Source organism: Mandrillus leucophaeus, unplaced genomic scaffold (assembly GCF_000951045.1).
Source record: "Mandrillus leucophaeus isolate KB7577 unplaced genomic scaffold, Mleu.le_1.0 Scaffold298, whole genome shotgun sequence".
NCBI classification, from domain to species: domain Eukaryota; kingdom Metazoa; phylum Chordata; class Mammalia; order Primates; family Cercopithecidae; genus Mandrillus; species Mandrillus leucophaeus.
In genome coordinates, this window is record NW_012103120.1 from 2,468,289 (window position 1) to 2,487,036 (window position 18,748).

At 43.1% G+C, this 18,748-nt stretch overlaps 1 protein-coding gene across 2 annotated transcripts in view; it reads left to right on the forward strand.

Annotated features, from left to right (window-relative positions):
- Positions 1-18,748, forward strand: part of LAMB1 (laminin, beta 1) — a 91,694-nt gene that overhangs the window by 59,908 nt on the left and 13,038 nt on the right. For both annotated transcript variants that reach the window (XM_011986362.1, XM_011986361.1), the window contains 5 exons: positions 171-334; positions 1,713-1,937; positions 3,261-3,475; positions 4,177-4,273; positions 15,409-15,778. In XM_011986362.1, the coding sequence (XP_011841752.1) occupies positions 171-334; positions 1,713-1,937; positions 3,261-3,475; positions 4,177-4,273; positions 15,409-15,778 (1,071 nt within the window). The remainder of the gene's footprint in view (positions 1-170; positions 335-1,712; positions 1,938-3,260; positions 3,476-4,176; positions 4,274-15,408; positions 15,779-18,748) is intronic.

Below are 18,748 nucleotides of genomic sequence, written 5' to 3' on the forward strand. Positions count from 1 at the left end.
CTGTGTGACAGAGCAAGCCTTTGTCTCAAAAAAAAAAAAAAAAAAAAAAAGAAAAAGAAAAAGTGAGTGGAGAAGAGTGTGCCCAAACAGAACAGTTTTCAAGACTTTCCTTGGAACAGGTTTCTTAGAACTGTGGGATCATGGCCTGCTCTCTTCTGTGACTGATGCAGGTGCTTGGCTGGTTACTATGGCGACCCCATCATTGGGTCAGGAGATCACTGCCGCCCTTGCCCTTGCCCAGATGGTCCCGACAGTGGACGCCAGTTTGCCAGGAGCTGCTACCAAGATCCTGTTACTTTACAGCTTGCCTGTGTTTGTGATCCTGGATACATTGGTAAGTCGTGTGCAGACTTTGGGAAGCAAAGAGGGAGGAAAAGATGTCTTTATGAGTTCATTGTTAATGAGAAAAAAAGATGCAAAGTGAACCAATTAAGTCCACTTTTATAATCTTTAATTTAAAATTAAAGTTAGAAGAGATGCTCTTTTCCTATTTGACACATAGGGTAGAGTCAATTCATGAGCCTCTGATAAGAATGTTATAACACAAAGCAGGAGAGCAAGCTCGTGGAAATCTGGAAACCCTGTGGAATACTTTTCTGTTATTAAACATTAGAAAGATTAACTTACATTTTACTCCTGCCTTTCTTTATCCAACTCCTAGCAAAAGTATCTCAAAGCTGTGAGGTGACCAAATAGTGGTCAGAAGAAAGGAAAGAATATCATCCAGGGAATCACCAGATGGCTGAATATATTCTTCACTGTTATGATACTCACATTATCTACCAAGATTCAATGACTCTAGCTGGGTTGTAAAAAAACTCCCTTTTATTTCATCCTTGAAGTCACTGTTACAAATACTACTTATGCTTATACGTAGCTCAGTAAATGTTTTTTGCATATACTTTCAGCATTTCTTAGGGAAATTGGTCATCATTAAAGATCTCATTTTTCAGGTTGCTCACAGAGGAGTGGTAACTTTTCAGTCTCTGTAATTCTTGAATTAGGCCATATGTGGTGGCTCATGCGTGTAGTTGCAGCACTTTGGGAGGCTGAGGCAGGCGGATTGCTTGAGCCCAGGAGTTACAGACCAGCGTGGGCAAGATGGCGAGACACCATCTCTCCAAAAAAAAAAAAAAAATTTACAAAATTAGTCAGGTGTAGTGCTGCAAACCTGTAGTCCCAGCTGCTGGGAAAGCTGAGGCGGGAGAATTCCTAGAACCCAGGAATTCAAGGCTGCAGTGAGCTATTATCATGTCACTGCATTCCAGCCTGGGTGATAAAGAAAGGCCCCATCTCTTAAAAAAATGTAATCCTTGGATTAGGATTTTAACATGAAGCTACACTTCACATTGTTTGTTAGTTTGCTCCCACCCTGTGTGCTCAGAAGCTAAAGTCCCATGTGCTAGGACCCTTCTCATAACTGTCCATACCCGCTGTGGCCTCTGAGGCAGCTGCAGCACTGTTAGAGGCTACAAAATATTAGATTGGCGCAAAAGTGACTGTGGTCTTTGCCACTGAAAGTAATACGGCCTTCCCCTCACAATTCAAGCCTATTCTTTCCCCTTCGGATGCGATCACCCTGGGCTCTGTAAATCGCGCAGTGGAGATGAAGCACTGCCACGGTCAGCTGTCTCTAGGCATGAGTGTCGGTGCACTGGGGAGCTTTTGGTCAATAAGCTAAACATCTTGTGCTTGGTTTTATTGGGTGACAGGTTCCAGATGTGACGACTGTGCTTCAGGATTCTTTGGCAATCCATTGGAAGTTGGGGGGTTGTGTCAGCCTTGCCAGTGTCACAACAACATTGACACGACAGACCCAGAAGCCTGTGACAAGGAGACCGGGAGGTGCCTCAAGTGCCTGTACCACACCGAAGGGGAACACTGTCAGTTCTGCCGGTTTGGATACTATGGTGACGCCCTCCGGCAGGACTGTCGAAGTAAGATGCACATTTATTCTGCCTGCTCCTTACAATGACTCCCACCTTTTATTATTATTATTATTATCAGCAGATTTTATTCTTCCTGTATTTATTTCACGTGGGAAAACATTTGTTCAGAGAGGTAAAATTTCACTTTCAACTAAGGAAAGATGAGACCAAATTTTTTTTTTCTCTTTCACTTTTTCTTTTCTTTCCATTTTTTCTTTTTTTTTTTTGAGACAGAGTCTCACTGTGTCGCCCAGGCTGGAGTGCAACGGCATGATCTCAGCTTACTACAGCCTCTGCCTCTCAAGTAGCTGGGATTACAGGCACCTGCTGCCATGCCCAGCTAATTTTTGTATTTTTAATAGAGACGAGGTTTCACCATGTTGGTCATGTTGGACTCAAACTCCTGACCTCAGGTGATCTACCCACCTCAGCCTTCCAAAGTGCTGGGATTACAGGCGTGAGGCATTGTGCCAGGCCATTTTTATTTTTTTCTTTACATCCACACTTTCTAGCAGGACTGAGGTCTCAAGATGTGACTTGGTGCCTGGGAGAGATAACAGGAAAGAAAAACCATGTAGCTGTCCCCATGATAAATGGCATCCAGTAGAGGGTATTGATGGTATGCTTTGCCCATGAACTTGCTGGTTGGATGGACTTTGAAATCCTAAATACCCACTGTGGTCCCACCTTTTCTAGTTGCATTGATGGAATAGAGCCTTCCAGCTTAAGGAAGAGAAAGAAGTAGCATCTCTAACATTTCTCTTTTGGAACTCTTTGTTTCTCTCTTATCAAGAGATCAACTAGCATTTCCTCCTGCTGCAGCTGCACAGCCCCCAGGCTCCTGGCTTTGTTTATACAAACATGTGTGGAATGCTAGCGACCAGCAGGACTGGATTCCTTAAAGCCTTAGTAGCTTAAAGGGCTTTTACCTGCTATGTCCGACATGTTTATTACTGCTGTTCCCTGCCAAGAGTTTGAAATTATTAGATATCTCAATTCCCACTGGCATTTTTTTTTATTATTTCCAGTTAAACCTTCAATTTTAAAATGACTCACCAGCATCTTGTCAAATCTGTGTATTTTGAACATACTTTTAGGTGAAATGTATCATTGTGTGTATCTGGGAAATGTCAGAACTGTGTAAGACATCATGAGAACTTCTAAACAACAATAATTTTAGCTTTCTTTTTAAATCACCTCCATTTCTTTCCTTCTTTGCATTTCAAGGTCAGGATCTGAAGTGGGAACATCTTAGCGTTTAGATGTGGCTAACGTCTGCATGCCTGTGTATTTGGGAGTGTGACAATAAGTAAATGTGATGTTCTTTTTCAGAGTGTGTCTGTAATTACCTGGGCACTGTGCAAGAGCACTGTAACGGCTCTGACTGCCAGTGCGACAAAGCCACTGGTCAGTGCTTGTGTCTTCCTAATGTGATCGGGCAGAACTGTGACCGCTGTGCACCTAATACCTGGCAGCTGGCCAGTGGCACTGGCTGTGACCCATGCAACTGCAACGCTGCTCATTCCTTCGGGCCATCTTGCAATGAGGTGAGGGACTGCTGCTGGGGATGATGCCTTTATGAGCCCAGGGGTCAGCTTATGGTGATTTTGCCCCAGTTACAGCAAGGCCCCAGGGCACATGGCTTGGCAAACACAGCGTGGCCTGGATCTCAGCCCTCATTTGTACCCCTTGGCTGGGTCTACATAACTGTGCACAGACTCCCCATCAGACACACCCATAGCATTTCAATAGAGGGTCCGAGCTGCAGATGCAGACTCACATAAGAATAGACAAGGGTGTGCTATTTCTCTTCTTCTCTTCAGTACCTGGCCGCTGAAGCAGACTTTTCTCTTAGCTTCTCAACTTGAAAGGAACCAATTAGCCATACCCAGCATTGTAAAAAGTGCTGTTGTTTCCTGACACATACTAAGGAGGACATACTCCCTAAGTCAGGCGAGTCAAAGGTGGCCCAGGATTGTGGCTGATCTGTGAGGATAAAAGTGAGGGAACAGGTAAATAAATAATAATATGCCACAGACCTTTCCAAGCCCTGTTGCAAAAGAGCAGTTAGATGCTGGCATGGGGCTCTCGAAACCCACGATCGAAGCGGAAGTCCCTTTTCCTAGTCAATGGAGACCTTCTCAGGTGAACAGTTCATTCTCACTTCTAACTGGCAGCTAGAAAAAAAAGATGACAACTGGCTTCTGGCCTGAAGCCTGCTTGACTAAGGTCTGTGTTCTGGCCACAGTTCACAGGGCAGTGCCAGTGCATGCCTGGGTTTGGAGGCCGCACCTGCAGCGAGTGCCAGGAACTCTTCTGGGGAGACCCTGACGTGGAGTGCCGAGGTGAGGTGCGGGCGTTCTCGCGTTGACTTCATCAGAGAGTGGAGGGAACGGGGTTTCTGCAAGAGCCTTCTGTAAATTAGAAAACACAGTACAAATTAACGTGTCGATAAGAACCTGTATTTAATTGCAAAAATAAATTAACACTGATTGTTTAAAAAACAATCTAACAAATCTAGCTCTGCCCATAAGTATAGGTAGTCAAGAGTGGACGTGCATACTCTCCCGGCCCCATACCCTGGGATAAAGTTTGTTTCTGTGTGTCTGTAAGCAAGCACACACACACGCACACACACACACACCATAAATACACAGCTGCTTTTTAAAATACTTTTAACCAAAGTGGGACCATATGAACCATGTTTGGCAAAGTGACTTTTTACCCCCTCTGAACAGTATTTTGTGGCCAACTTCCTTGATGGCACAAGAAGAGGTAAATGGTTATCCTAGTAAGATCACTGAAGGCCGGCCGTGGTGGCTCAAGCCTGTAATCCCAGCACTTTGGGAGACCGAGATGGGTGGATCACGAGGTCAGGAGATTGATACCATCCTGGCTAACATGGTGAAACCCCGTCTCTACTAAAAATACAAAAAAACTAGCCGGGCGAGGTGGCGGGTGCCTGTAGTCCCAGCTACTCGGGAGGCTGAGGCAGGAGAATGGCATGAACCTGGGAGGCGGAGCTTGCAGTGAGCTGAGATCCAGCCACTGCACTCCAGTCTGGGCGACAGAGCAAGACTCCGTCTCAAAAAAAAAAAAAAAAAAGATCACTGGATTCATTGGATCAACTAGACTTTGTTGACAGTTTAAGCTCTTGGCGTATGTGCGTAAGATAACATCCCCACTAGTGAAAACTGGAGGGCAATGTCATAGAGACTTCGTGCACAACAAAGGTATGTATGGTAGGGGCTGCAAGTCAGTTAAATGTGAATAAAGCCCAGATTTTCATCTAGGCTTATGTTAAAAAAACAAAAAAAAACCTGACATTTTCTTACGAGCAAAAACTTGTTAAAATTAAGTGAATCATAAGGATTGCTTGATTTTTATGGCATTGTAATTTTTTTGACCTGGAAAATCATTTTTCAGATCTTAAAGTATTTATGGAAAGGATTGAACAGGCTGTTGCAATTCTGTTTTTATATTCTTTCTTTCCTACTTGATTTTCTTCCCTGTTTTTAATTGATCATTATGGATAAATATTTTCTGTAGTTTCTTATGTACTCTTTGGTATATATTTGTTGCACATCTGAAATTATAGGTCTCTGTTGGACTCTTAAATTTTTTTATTTTTTATTTTTTGAGACGAAGTCTCGCTCTGTCACCCAGGCTGGAGTGCAGTGGCACAATCTCAGCTCACTGCAACCTCTGCCTCCCGGGTTCAAGCGATTCTCCTGCCTCAGCCTCCGAAATAGCTAGGATTACAGGCACACACCACCATGCCTGGCTAATTTTTGTATTTTTAGTAGAGATAGGGCTTCACCATGTTAGGCTGGTCTCGAACTCCTAACCTTATGATCCTCCTGCCTTGGCCTCCCAAAGTGCTGGAATTACAGGCGTGAGCCACCGCGCCCGGCCAGGACTCTTAAATTTTTTAAATGATTGTTTTATTTTTTTGGACACAACTACAGCAAGAAATAATACAGATCTTCAAGTTGGCAACTCATTCAGTATCTCCTATAGAAGGTCAGGAACCTAGAAACTGTGTTCCTTCAGGGTGCAAACCCATCTGTTCCTTAACAGCAGAGAAAGATCAGTGGGCAAGATCAGAACAAATTAGATAGGATTTGAGTTTTAAGTCAATGCTTAGCCAGAAGGGTTTGTATGGACCTCTTAGATTAATGTTTGTTTCACAGTGGGGATGATGTTTGCTATGTCAATAAACAAGTACTTTTCTTTCATCATTCTCCATATTTGGTTCTTAATGAGATCTGACATCCCCACTTCCATAAGAAGGTATTGAAATCCAGTGGACCAGTTTCTCCAAGATGTCTCTTGAAAGTAAAACTCTGCTTAAAATCTGGTTTTTCCAGGGCTGTAATCACTACTCTGTTAAATTCCTCAAACTTGTAATGCCCCAAAGCTTGATTTTTTCCAGATAATGCCTCTATCGTTGCTCATACCCTGATTCTGTCAGCATGTGTCATTGGCAAAATAGCTTTCTCTGCCAAAGCTTTCTGACCTTTGGCTCCATCTTAGCTTTGTTAGCAGGAAAGGCCTGCTACTCAGAGTCAGAGTCAATCAGAGAGTTGTTCATGTGGTCCTTAGAACTTTACTCCTTACCCTTTTATCTTCTCTTTAAACTTTCGCCTCTAAATCTGCCGGAGAAATTGTGGCTTATAGGAACCTTTTCAACTTGTTTGGGTCAAAAGTTAGATCCTGTTTTAGAAACTCTGCAAAGAGTAAGATTCATGGCATCATTGTTCGCCAACTTCTTTGTTCATTTTATCCAGAAGAAAGGTCAGCTCGTTAGGTAAGAAACTTTTCATCAGGAAAAGCAAACAAGCAATAAAAAACAGAAACGCAGTATTCTGCAAATAAACCTGGTTTGTTTAAAGAGAATGTATTGAAACTGGATATGTCTGTTCCTTTTTGCTTTTCCCTTTGGCATTTCCTTTTTTTCTGTAAGATAATCATAGATAATCACAGTTAATGGAGGAACTACAAAGATCACCTGGCTTTATGGTTTGCCCATTGTGTTGGCTGATCCCAGTGGCATAAGGGCAGCAGGGATGCAGACAGATGAAGAGATCCCATAGCAAAGAGTATAGGTCCTGGAGCCAGGCTGCCTGCATTCACTTCAAGCAATTGGTACCTCCTGTATTAGAAGAAAACAAAGTCTCTTCTCATCTCCCCCACCCAGTATACTCCTCTTTTTACTCAGCTTGATAGGAATCTTTCCAATCCTCTCTGCATTTATATGTATGTATCATTCATATTTGTGACCCTGGTATTGACACCCAGTCAACTCACACCAGCAAGAAAAAGTTGGTTTCAAGCCCTCCGGAAGTATTAGAAGCTCCAGGTGAGCACAAGTGAAAACACCCTAAGAGATACTTCCAGGTTCTAGATCTAGGTGTTCCCTTTTCCCCTTGTCTTCCCACTACATTGTCATCTCTCCAACCTTATCTTTAGGTTGTTTTTTTTTTCATGGAAGACCAGAAATCCTCTTTCCCCAAAGTGTTAAAATATGGGGTGAAGGCAGCTGACCTCATTGCAAACTTTGGCAATTCAAAGTTATAAAATGTTAGCTGGGCACGGTGGCTGACACCTGTAATCCCAGCACTTTGGGAGGCCAAGGCAGGAGGATCACTGGAGGTCAGGAGTTCGAGACCAGCCTGACCAACATGGTGAAACCCCATCTCTACTAAAAATACAAAAATTAATCAGGTGTGGTGGTGCACACCTATAATCCTGGCTACTCGGGAGGCTGAGGCATGAGAATCACTTGAACCCAGGAGGCAGAGGTTGCAGTGAGCAGAGATCGTGCCATTATACTCCAGCCTGGGTGACAGAGCAAGGCTCTGTCTCAAAAAAAATAAAAAATAAAAAATAAATAAAATGTTAGGGCATCTTTCTTTGGGGTGTTAAAGTAGACATTATCCCTCCTTTGTGCCCACAGTGGCTGAGCTGGGGTGGGGACATCTGGAAATTTGGGAGGAGGGGAGTATTTTGGGTCATCACCATAATGGGGTCGTTGCTATAGGCACTAGGTATGCAGGAGCCAAGGATAATAAATGTCCCACAGTGCTTAAGGCAGTCTGTCAGACAGAGAAAGTGTTGGATCCTCAATGCTTTTGGCACTCTTTTTGCTCATAACCTACAAAGCACCCAGAGAGGGTGGGAATTGATTTGAGTGGACAATGGGGGATTGATTCATGGCCATCTAGGGGCCTGGTACATATAGGGTGGCAACAGGAGTAGGATCAGTGTGGCCTGTGAAGGCAGGGGCCAAGATGCAGAGGCAGACAAGGCTTATGGTTCTGTTTGTGCTGGAATGCATTCACGAATAGAAACAGGAGGACAGGGGCTTTCTGAAGGGATGGGCCCAGAAATCAGCAGGGGCAAGAAGAGGTGTCATTCAAAATTAGATGGAACTATGCAAAAAGAACATCAGCTCTTTTCTCCAATTATGTAATTGCTTGACAAATATGTTTTCAGTTGAATTGGTTTGTTAGAGGGCATAAATTTAGACTTTCTGGTGCCAACTAGCTAACAATACACTTATAGAAAGATTTAAGTCCTAGCTAAGTATTCCCCTTATGGAAAAAAAGAATGTAGTTATATAAAAGACAAATGAGTTGAGCCTCCAACTTACAGATTGTTGAATGTTCCTATTGTCCAGGCGGGTTGGGGCTGTTGGCCCATCGTGCCAAGCCTGAACAAGCCCACCACTGTGCTGGGATGGAGAGGGAATCTCATCCACCCACCATGAACGTGCTGGAGAAAACAGCCTGGAGCGCTGCATTGTCCTCCTCAGGAGTCCAAGGGTCACAGGAGGAATCTTTCTGTTGATTCATAGACAGCAAAAAGGAAGGGTAAAGTTTCCATTTGGGGCCTCTGGCTTTTGGAAAAGGGCAGTGTCTCTAAACCCAGGCAAACTGTAAATGTGGGGCATACTCAAGAAGCTTTGGGTAGTGGCCACTTCCCCACCATGCTTGTTTCTCATTTCGTGTTTTTTAGTAGAAAAACACAGTGTGTTCTTTTGCCCAGACATTAATCTTTAGAATGCCTGTATTTTCTAATGTTGGGATTTCTTTCACAACCACCCACCTTAATATTTCCATTGTGACTCACAAAATCAGACTTCATTCGATTCTTTGGAGAACTATAAATACTGTCGAAGTAGAGTGAAGTCTTGTCTTACATAATCCTAATTGCAGAATGTGTCCTCAGAAGTGGTAGGCTAGACCAGAACCGGGCAGACCACAGGCAGAGGCCAAATCCAGCCCCCTGCCCATAGTGGTTAATAAAGTTTTACACCCACTTGTTTATGTATTTTCCCTGGCTGCTTGTGGACAGCAATGCCAGAGTCAAGTCATCATGACAGAGACAAAATGGCCTGAAAGCTGGAAAGATTTACTATTTCAACTTTTACATTAAAACTTGATGACCTCTGTGCTAGACAGCCAGCTCATTTCTGCAGATGAAATTATATTCATCCCCCAACTTTCATTCCAAAATTGAAGTTATATTACTGAGGCCAAAAAGGGAAAACGATAGAAGAGAATGTCAGAAAAAAGAAAATGCCATGTAAGAGATAAAAATTATTTAAATTGCCCTTGCTTTTAGTAAATAGAAATGCCTAAAGTATAAGTAAACTTCTTGGCATTGCAGCAGATCCTGGAGTCCCATGTTGCTTTGAGGCAAGGTCCATGGCAGAAGAGAACCCCATTACCTGAATCTTAGGGTGTAGCACTTTCTCTGTCCCAAGGCAAATTTAAGTTTCCAACAGAAAGGAGGCTAATAAGCCTAACACTGAGTGACCAATGGTGTGGAGTGGGGAGTGGACACAGAGAGAACAGCTGATACTGTTCTGCCACTTGCAGGCTATTTGGGGACATGAGGTACATAAAATGAAGTAAAAAGATAGCAGAAAGTAAGTGGTACAAACTTCCAATTGTCAGAAGAAGATCAGTAGTAACTGGAGTCATTAGGGAAGGGTTTGCAGAAAAGATTAGCTCTAGTGGCCATCTTACAGAGAATGTGCTGAGTGCCAAGCACTTTTAGGCATATTATGTAAGTATTCTTAATTTTATCCTTGCAACAAACAACCTATGGGGGTATCATCCCCATTTCACAATTGACTAATCTCAGACTCAGAGAGGTTAAGGGACTTGCCCAAAGGCTTATCCCGAGTGAGGAAAGCACTGGGATCTGAAGCCAGGCCTATGTGGCCTCCTGTCCCAGCTCTTTCCACAAGCCTAGGGGCTACTCGTTGACAGTTGATATTGAGAGGAAATTGTCATCCTAGCTAAAGGACAATACAGCTCTGGGAAGTGCCCTCAGGAAACAGTCTTAGCTGGAGAGTCATGGAGAAACTTGGTTTCACCAGACTGTGCGAAGCCTTCAGTGCCAGGCCATTGAGGGTAGACTTCGTTCAGTGGGCACAGGAAGGTCTTGAGGAGCAGAGGGAAGGATGTAAAGGAAGCAGGCAATATAAGTCTATGTGATAAATGCGTACATAGACTATTTCCCATTCTGGCATTGACTTGCTAGTGTTCTCCTCTGGGCCTTCATATCTTGAAAATCAGTACAATAGCTTTCATATACCTACCTCTTAAAAATTATGTTTGAAATGATAAGAAAACTTACTAAAAACAGAGGAAGCCTACTGACCACAGAACAGAGAGTGTATTCACAGATGAAAGTCGAATTATTACAGCTTGTTAAAATGAATATTTAAAAAATACTATTTTTATTATTTGTTCATCTTAAAGATTAGGCAACGACTTTTGCTATATATGCTCTCCTTTCCAAGAGAAAGTTTCTGATTCTCTGCCAAGTAATCCCATTTCTTAAAATAAGGCTGTGCTTTATCCAGGTCATTTGGATTCTGACTCCTTTCTCTTAAGAGAGAAGAAACCCCACTGGACCTCGTCAGCGGCAGCCTGAATAGTCAGTTCAGTTTTTCAGATCCTGGTGGGTGTGTGAGATGATGGGAGAATCTCCTCCATACATTAGTCTATGAAGTTTTACTAACTTGTCAAGTGTGAACTGACCTTTCCGCTTCAGCCACCTGAGTGTGGGAGTTTCACTGAAAATATTCTTGAAGTGGAGGGGGTCTTTTTACAAGGTTGTAAAATATGGGCCTTCTGGTGCCTGCCTCTTAGGTGATCCCAAGAGAAGCAATTCTGGAAATTCAATAGCCAGGGAGGGAAGCACATGACCAGGGGCTTCAGCTTGAAATCAAAACCAGGTGCATTTGAGACTAGTTATTTGGTGCCCTTCCTGGAGAGTCAGGACCAACTTTTTCAATAATGAGACTGCAATCCAGTCATCTGTGAGATTTGATGGTTTACTTTTCAATTGGGAGAAAGGAATGTTGGTCAGCTGGGCTGAACTGGTGGTTGACTTCTGGAGAGAGCCGAAGCTCTGCTGGCTCATTGGAACTCTTGCCCAGGCTAATTTCCCTTGGCCAGATAAAGAGGGAAGCCTTATCTGCTTTTAAAGTCTTTCAGTGTTGGGCTGTTTTCCCCTTAAAGATGCCTGTGACAGAATGGGAGCGAGACATGCCTTTAGCAATGAAATAAATGAAAAATGATCAGAGAAATTAAAAACAAATCAATATATGCAGGCATCCCTTGCCCCAAGCATGAATCCACCAAAAACCTAATATTTAGGACTGAACAAAGGTGTACCTTTGCATCATCTATGGGAAATAAATAATTGTCTAAGCAAACTACAAGCAGTATGCAGCTCTGCCTCAATTGTGTGAAGCCTAAGGGAGATAAGGGTGAGTAGGCCCCAGAGGGCTGCCTCCCCCTGACCACTGGCTGGGCCCTGCAGGGCAAGGGCAGACAACGTAGTTTTATTACAAATGGCATCACTTCCTCCTCTGTTATGTAAGTCCTGAGATTTGTGCATCAGCCTACATTGGTGAACTTCCAAAGTCGTGATTCTGCCCCAGCTCCACCCTTTGAAGGTATCTCTTTCTCCACAGACACAGACACACATACATACACACACACGCACATGCTCTTTTTTTCTCTAACATACAGAAGGCGGGCAGAAACAGCTGGGAAAGTAACAGTCAGTGCTCCACAAAACAGGGTCTCATGACTCTAAACATCAGTATCTCCTGGGAACTTAGAAACAAAAATAATTCTGGGCCCCACCCAGATCTACTGAATCAGAACGGGGGGATGGGAGGAGAGTGGAGAAGCAATCTGTTTTTAATGAACCTTCCAGGTGATTCTGATACCTACCCAAGTTTGAGAGCTGAGGACCCAGGTGACTCGGGTAACTTTTAGCTTTCTGGAAGATGACTAAATTTTACCAAATGATAATGGAAATCTATTTCTAAAATCTAAACAACATAAACTCTTAAGGTACTAAGTTCTTTAAGTTATTTGTAAGTTATCTAAGTTCTTCCTAATCTCAGAAATTGATTAATGTAGTGGTTTTCCCAAGCCTTTCTCATTATTTCTCTGGGGTGTCACTGGCATTGACTTCCACTAAGAAAAGATCTCATAGTCAAATGACTTTGGCATACAACTGGATAAAAACAATGTAAAACAAGTTTTTCCTGCAGAACTCTTCTGAGTCTATAATATGCTGACACTTGTTTTTAATCTTCAAGATAAGGATACAGAATTTCTCATAATGGGATACTTTTCTCAAGGAACACCTCATAGAACTGATGGTCTATGGATCACTATTAAAGTTATCCATGGTTTGAGCAGCTTCCTGATTCATTATGAGAATATTCCCCAAACAAGAAAAATGAAACATACCTTATGTGCCTGGAAAGGATCTGTTTTTTGAAAAACATACACCCAAGTTTTACTTTTGAAATCCTAAGGTCTTGGTTTCGAAAACCCCAGGCACTAAGGAAATTACATGTTTTAAAATCCTAAAGGTTGAATTATTAATATTCTAAACTTCAAATTTTGGAATAATCATGTTTTTTGGCAAATACATATAAACATATGGCCAGAACATATGTTTTTCCCCTTTATCCAATGGAAATATGACCAAGCATCACTCTTAGCAGAAGACTACCAGACACTTGTAGGGACACAAAAAGCGGTAATAAAAATGATTTATTTATTGAATGCTTGCTATAGACCAGATGCTCTTCTAAGCACTTTGTAATTATTTTATCTTGAAAGCAGTCCTGTAGTTATAATCATTACCTCTTCTTACAGATGTGGAAGACGTGACTCAGTTTCCTAATTACCCACGGTCACATAACAGGTGTGGAGAAGGCAGGATTTACAACCTCAGTCTACAGTTCATGCTCTTAACCACAGTGCTGTCCTTCTCAAACCTGCCACTCGAGAGCTTGGAATGTAGGGGGAGAACAAAGGCAATAAAAAGATAAACTAGCAATACAAGGCAGGATGTGGTGAGGGCCAAATGAGTGGGCCACTGTCATGTCTCTGGGTTGAAAGGATGGTCGTGTCATAGCAGATCTCAGGACCCTCAGTATAACTGGCTCTGGGAGATGTTTCGTTAGAAAGTTTTTCAGAGGAAGGCTGGGTGCGGTGGCTCATGCCTGTAATCCCAGAACTTCGGGAGGCCAAGGTGGGCATATCATGAGGTCAAGAGATCGAGACCATCCTGGCTAACATGGTGAAACCCTGTCTCTACTTAAAATACAAAAATTAGCTGGGTGTGGTGGCGCATGCCTGTAGTCCCAGCTACTCAGAAGGTGGAGGCAGGAGAATAGCTTGAACCCGGGAAGTGGAGGTTGGAGTCAGCTGAGATCGTGCCATTGCACTCTAGCCTGGGCGACACAGCAAGACTCTGTTCCCCAAAAAAGGGAAGTTTTTCAGAGCCAAATCACAGCTATTGGCCCAAGATTTTATACAGATATCTGAGAAAAGGCCGCAGGCAGTGGCTCATGCCTGTAATCCCAGCACTTTGGGAGGCGGGCAGATCACCTGAGGTCAGGAGTTCCACACCAGCTTAACCAACATGGAGAAACTCCGTCTCTAATTTAAAAAAAAAACAAAAAACAAAAAACAAAATTAGCTGGGTGTGGTGGCGCATGCCTGTAATCCCAGCTACTTGGGAGGCTGAGGCAGGAGAATTGCTTGAACCTGGGAGGCGGAGGTTGCAGTGAGCTGAGATTGTGCCATTGCACTCCAGCCTGGGCAACAAGACCAAAACTCCGTCTCAAAAAAAAAAAAAAAAATCTGAGAAAGCATGAATCTGTTGTGCTTTGCCACACTTGACATTGCACTTCAGGAGGATTATTTTCTGTTATAAAGGTATGTAAGTGTCCTTGCAAGCCTAGACTAAAATAAGGTTAGGGCTTCATTTGGCAAAGACATCTGGATTCTGATTGCATGATGCTGAAAAAGGAAAAATCGTTTAAGATGTGCCCCTGCCCTTGGAGTCCACAATCCAGTCAGAGAAATAAGATAGTAAATTACTTTATGTATTCCTACCTTTTGCCAGAATGGGTGGAAGCCCAGTGATAAGATGTTAGTATAAGGCCTTCTGTTACTTAAACCTTATATAAATACTTTTAAATGTCAGATGTTGACATAAAAAGGATTTGGTCACCTGAAATTTGGGGATCTAAGCCAGGGTTCAAGGGCACAGCCATTGTGCTAAGTAATCTCGGCCACAGCTACTGGCCAAGAACAGATTTTGTCCTGTATGGCATGTGATTTTACCCTATGCCATTTGGCTTTGCATAAGGTGCCATCCCTATTGGGTCTGTGAGAGGTTGAGACTGCACGGCTCCCAAGATCTCTGCTTGTAGTACTGGCAGTGGTCATCACAATGGCAGACACCCCCAAGTTAGATTATACTTAGTTAAAAGCCTTTAAACTGGATACTTAGAATTCCTTTGGGTTTTGTTTTGTTTTGATCACGTTTACTGCATTTCATCAAGTATGTTTTGTTGCGAAATAGAGTCAGGTATGTTAGGAGCTGCTCATTTGTGATGTATTCGATGCCAGGTGGCATGTTAGCAGGATGTAACCTGGATTGTTTGTACAGACATGGTATGTAGGGAAATCCTAGTAAGGGGGAGGCAAAGGCAGAACGGAGGTGATGAGTACAGACTCCAGAGCTGCAAAGAACTGAATCAGAGTCCTGGCGTGGCCTTTCCCTTGCAGTGAGACTTGAGGCATGTTACGTAATCTCTCTAATCTCTCAGTTCCCACATCTGCGAAATAGTGATTATCATAACACCTATCCCATGGGGTTATTGTGAGAGTTAAATGGGGTCATTCATGTAAAACATTTCTGTTTAAAGTATTATTACTGCTAAGGGGTTAGCAACCATTGAAGTCACGCATGTGCTACAAGAAGCTGCTACAGTCTCTACCTGAGCTGCTGGTCAGTTGTCATCGATGGTTGACACCTTCCCATTTTCACAGTGAAATGAGGATTCTAAATGGCACATCTTGTCACTGAGGTTCATGATCAAGTAGATCAGCTAGCATTGCTTCTTCCCTTCTAGCCTGTGACTGTGACCCCAGGGGCATTGAGACGCCACAGTGTGACCAGTCCACGGGCCAGTGTGTCTGCGTGGAGGGTGTTGAGGGTCCACGCTGTGACAAGTGCACGCGAGGGTACTCGGGGGTCTTCCCTGACTGCACACCCTGCCACCAGTGCTTTGCTCTCTGGGACGTGATCATTGCTGAGCTGACCAACAGGACACACAGATTCCTGGAGAAAGCCAAGGCCTTGAAGATCAGTGGTGTGATCGGGCCTTACCGTGAGACTGTGGACTCGGTGGAGAGGAAAGTCAGCGAGATAAAAGACATCCTGGCGCAGAGCCCCGCAGCAGAGCCACTGAAAAACATTGGGAATCTCTTTGAGGAAGCAGAGTAAGTAGTTAATGAGCCAGAGGAATAACTCACAATATTTTTTCAGCTTTATGAATAAACAGCAAAGATTTCCTGGCATGGTGCTTCCATCAGGAGGTTTGGTTAGTCCTGTGGGTGAAAACAGATTCTGAGCCATTTATTTTCCAGCAGTCTTGACTGGGCATTTGGGTGAGTGAATGTTGGCACATCCATGGGGACCAGCCTTCTGGAGGCTGCAGTACAGAACATGCAAGCATTATACTCAGTGCTCCTCCTTGCAAATCATGTTCTAAGTCAGTAAAATGGGAGGCATGCTGGATTTAGAAGACAAAGATCCATAACTGAGTCTTGGCTCTGATGCTAGGCTTGTGAACTTGGTTGACTCAGTTCCTGAGCCTGTATTTTCTCTCCTGTGGAGAAGGGGTAGGATAATATATGCCATTACCTTATGCAGTAATGAAAGGATTGATATATAAAATGACAACAGGATTGCAAAAATCTATAAATTGTTAAGTATTGCTACTATGGGGGAAATTCCATTACCTCAAGTAAGACTCCTTACTTCAAGTTTTTTCTGCTTCTCTGCCATTAGTCCACCAGACCAGTGCTTCATTCATCTAGTTATAACAGCCGCTCTACACTGAAAGTCCTCATCCCACCCCTTCTCTGGGTAATTTTCCCTCTGACTGGACAGTGTTTGTTAGTGGAAGCCTAAAGAATTGAGCTGAGTGATGCTGAACTTCTCAAGGATCATTTTTCTACCCTTTCTCCCAGCCTCCCCTCTCTTGCCCCTAAACATCCCAATTCCTTTTGCCAAATTATTTTTTGCCGAAAAGGAACCCCCAAAACAGCACAATAAAACCTAAGTGCTAAAGGACAAAAACAGGAAAGGGTATGAGGCATCTGTGCTTCCCTAGATGCTATGGTTTCACTGCAGACTCACCATCTAGGCCTGAGGGGACCACTTCATAGTTAAATCCTGCACACTGAGGTGTTTATATTACAAAATGACAGTACCATTTTGTGTGTGTGATGAGACTTTAATCAGCATCTCTAAGAAGCCATAGGGACTTTTCATCCCATACCATGCATGAGTAGCAGAAGACAGCAACTTGAAGGAAGTCCTTCCTAGACCTAGATTTAAAGTAATTGGACCTTGATGTCAAGCCTCGGGTTTTATGCCCAAGACCATGTGGCTGGCCAGAGTGTTAGGAAATGTCTGATGCAGGGTGACAATGCATTTAATGAGGCATTTTACCTCACTGAAAAGACTAAGCCTCCTAATGTGCAGAGATCACAGTTTTGGCAGGCCGTGGTCCGAATGCAAGCCCATTTAGGAAATGATTCTTGGCCTGGGTCTTACGCACCTCTGGGAGGAAGAAAAAATCTGGTGTCCTTTGAGAGCCTGCCAGAAGAGAGATTACATTCCCAAAACAGCTCTGTTTCTACCCTCACTATTCATTTAACTAGACAGATTGTAATAATCACAGGGAAACTAGTTCCATTACTCTTTTTTCAACATACTATCCAACGATACATGTTTTAGGAACCAAAGTGGCCTTATTTTAAAATATGTTAGATTTGCTTGTTTTAAAAAATTGTATCATTTTATGAGAACTGAGAAGAAATGAAAGCCTTCTGTGAGTCAAATAATAAAAGCAAAGCACTGAAAAAAGAAACTATGTACATTATCCTCAGGGAAAAGGCATTGAAATGTAATTTAATCTACCATTTCAAACGATCCCTTTAATTACTTTTTGAGTTGGGTTATGGTTTTATCTCAGCCTTACATGTCATTTTTCTAATGGCTCCCAACCTTTCAGCATCTTTACATTTTCCTGGTTTTTTATACTATTATATCCCCAAGAAGACAATTATATTCAATTAGGTGAACCAATAATACCCAGAGGTAAAGTCTGCTCAAATATTACTTTATTTACGATACACAAACAACCCCACCCACACCACCTGGAGCACACTCCCACATGCACACACATGCCCACATACACACTATGTACACAGTAATATACAAATAGATGTCAAAAGTACGGCCTTGTAGGTTTGAAAGTACAGAACAAAATGCAGTTTAGATTCCAAATTAAATACCGTGAAAGCTGAATGTTCTTTTTTTTTTTTTTGAGATGGAGTCTCGCTCTATCGCCCAGGCTGGAGTGCAGTGGTCGGATCTCAGCTCACTGCAAGCTCCGCCTCCCGGGTTCACGCCATTCTCCTGCCTCAGCCTCCCGAGTGGCTGGGACTACAGGCGCCCGTCACCTCGCCCGGCTAGTTTTTTGTATTTTTTAGTAGAGACGGGGTTTCACCGTGTTAGCCAGGATGGTATCAATCTCCTGACCTCGTGATCCGCCCGTCTCGGCCTCCCAAAGTGCTGGGATTACAGGCTTGAGCCACCGCGCCCGGCCAGCTAAATGTTCTTATTTCATTCTTGCTAGATGCTATTTTCTTTTAAAAAATAAAAAGGCTGTTGGTAGAAGGAGGAGGCTCCTCTGATGGAAGAGAGGAGTGTATGAAAGCTGATACAGCTGGCTCCTGTTGTCTTTGTGGTGGGCTATAGGGCTTCCTCTCTGCATGTTCCCTCTTGAAGGAGACAGGCTTAGGGAAGAATGTTTTGGGCTGGTGGCTGGGAGGCCTAACTGTATACCAGAGTCATTTATGTCTTGAGTTTTTACGACTGTAAGGGCTTGAAGCTGCCTGCGAATGGAGCCGGAACTCCATACTCTGACCTGTGCTCATGTTACAGCGGAAATTTGGAATCCCTTAAATGGCTTGTCTGCCACAACTCAGCTGAGTGGTATTTCTGTGTTTCTTAAGTCTGAACAAAGAAAAATTGTCAGATTTAATACAATCTTTTATAAGGAAAATAAAACTAGCACTTAGAGATGAAATGTTACAAATTACTGAATTGGTTTGAAATTAGTAATGGATACAGTACTAGTAGAAAATATGAAATGTAAAAGTCCTCCCTTGGGTTTA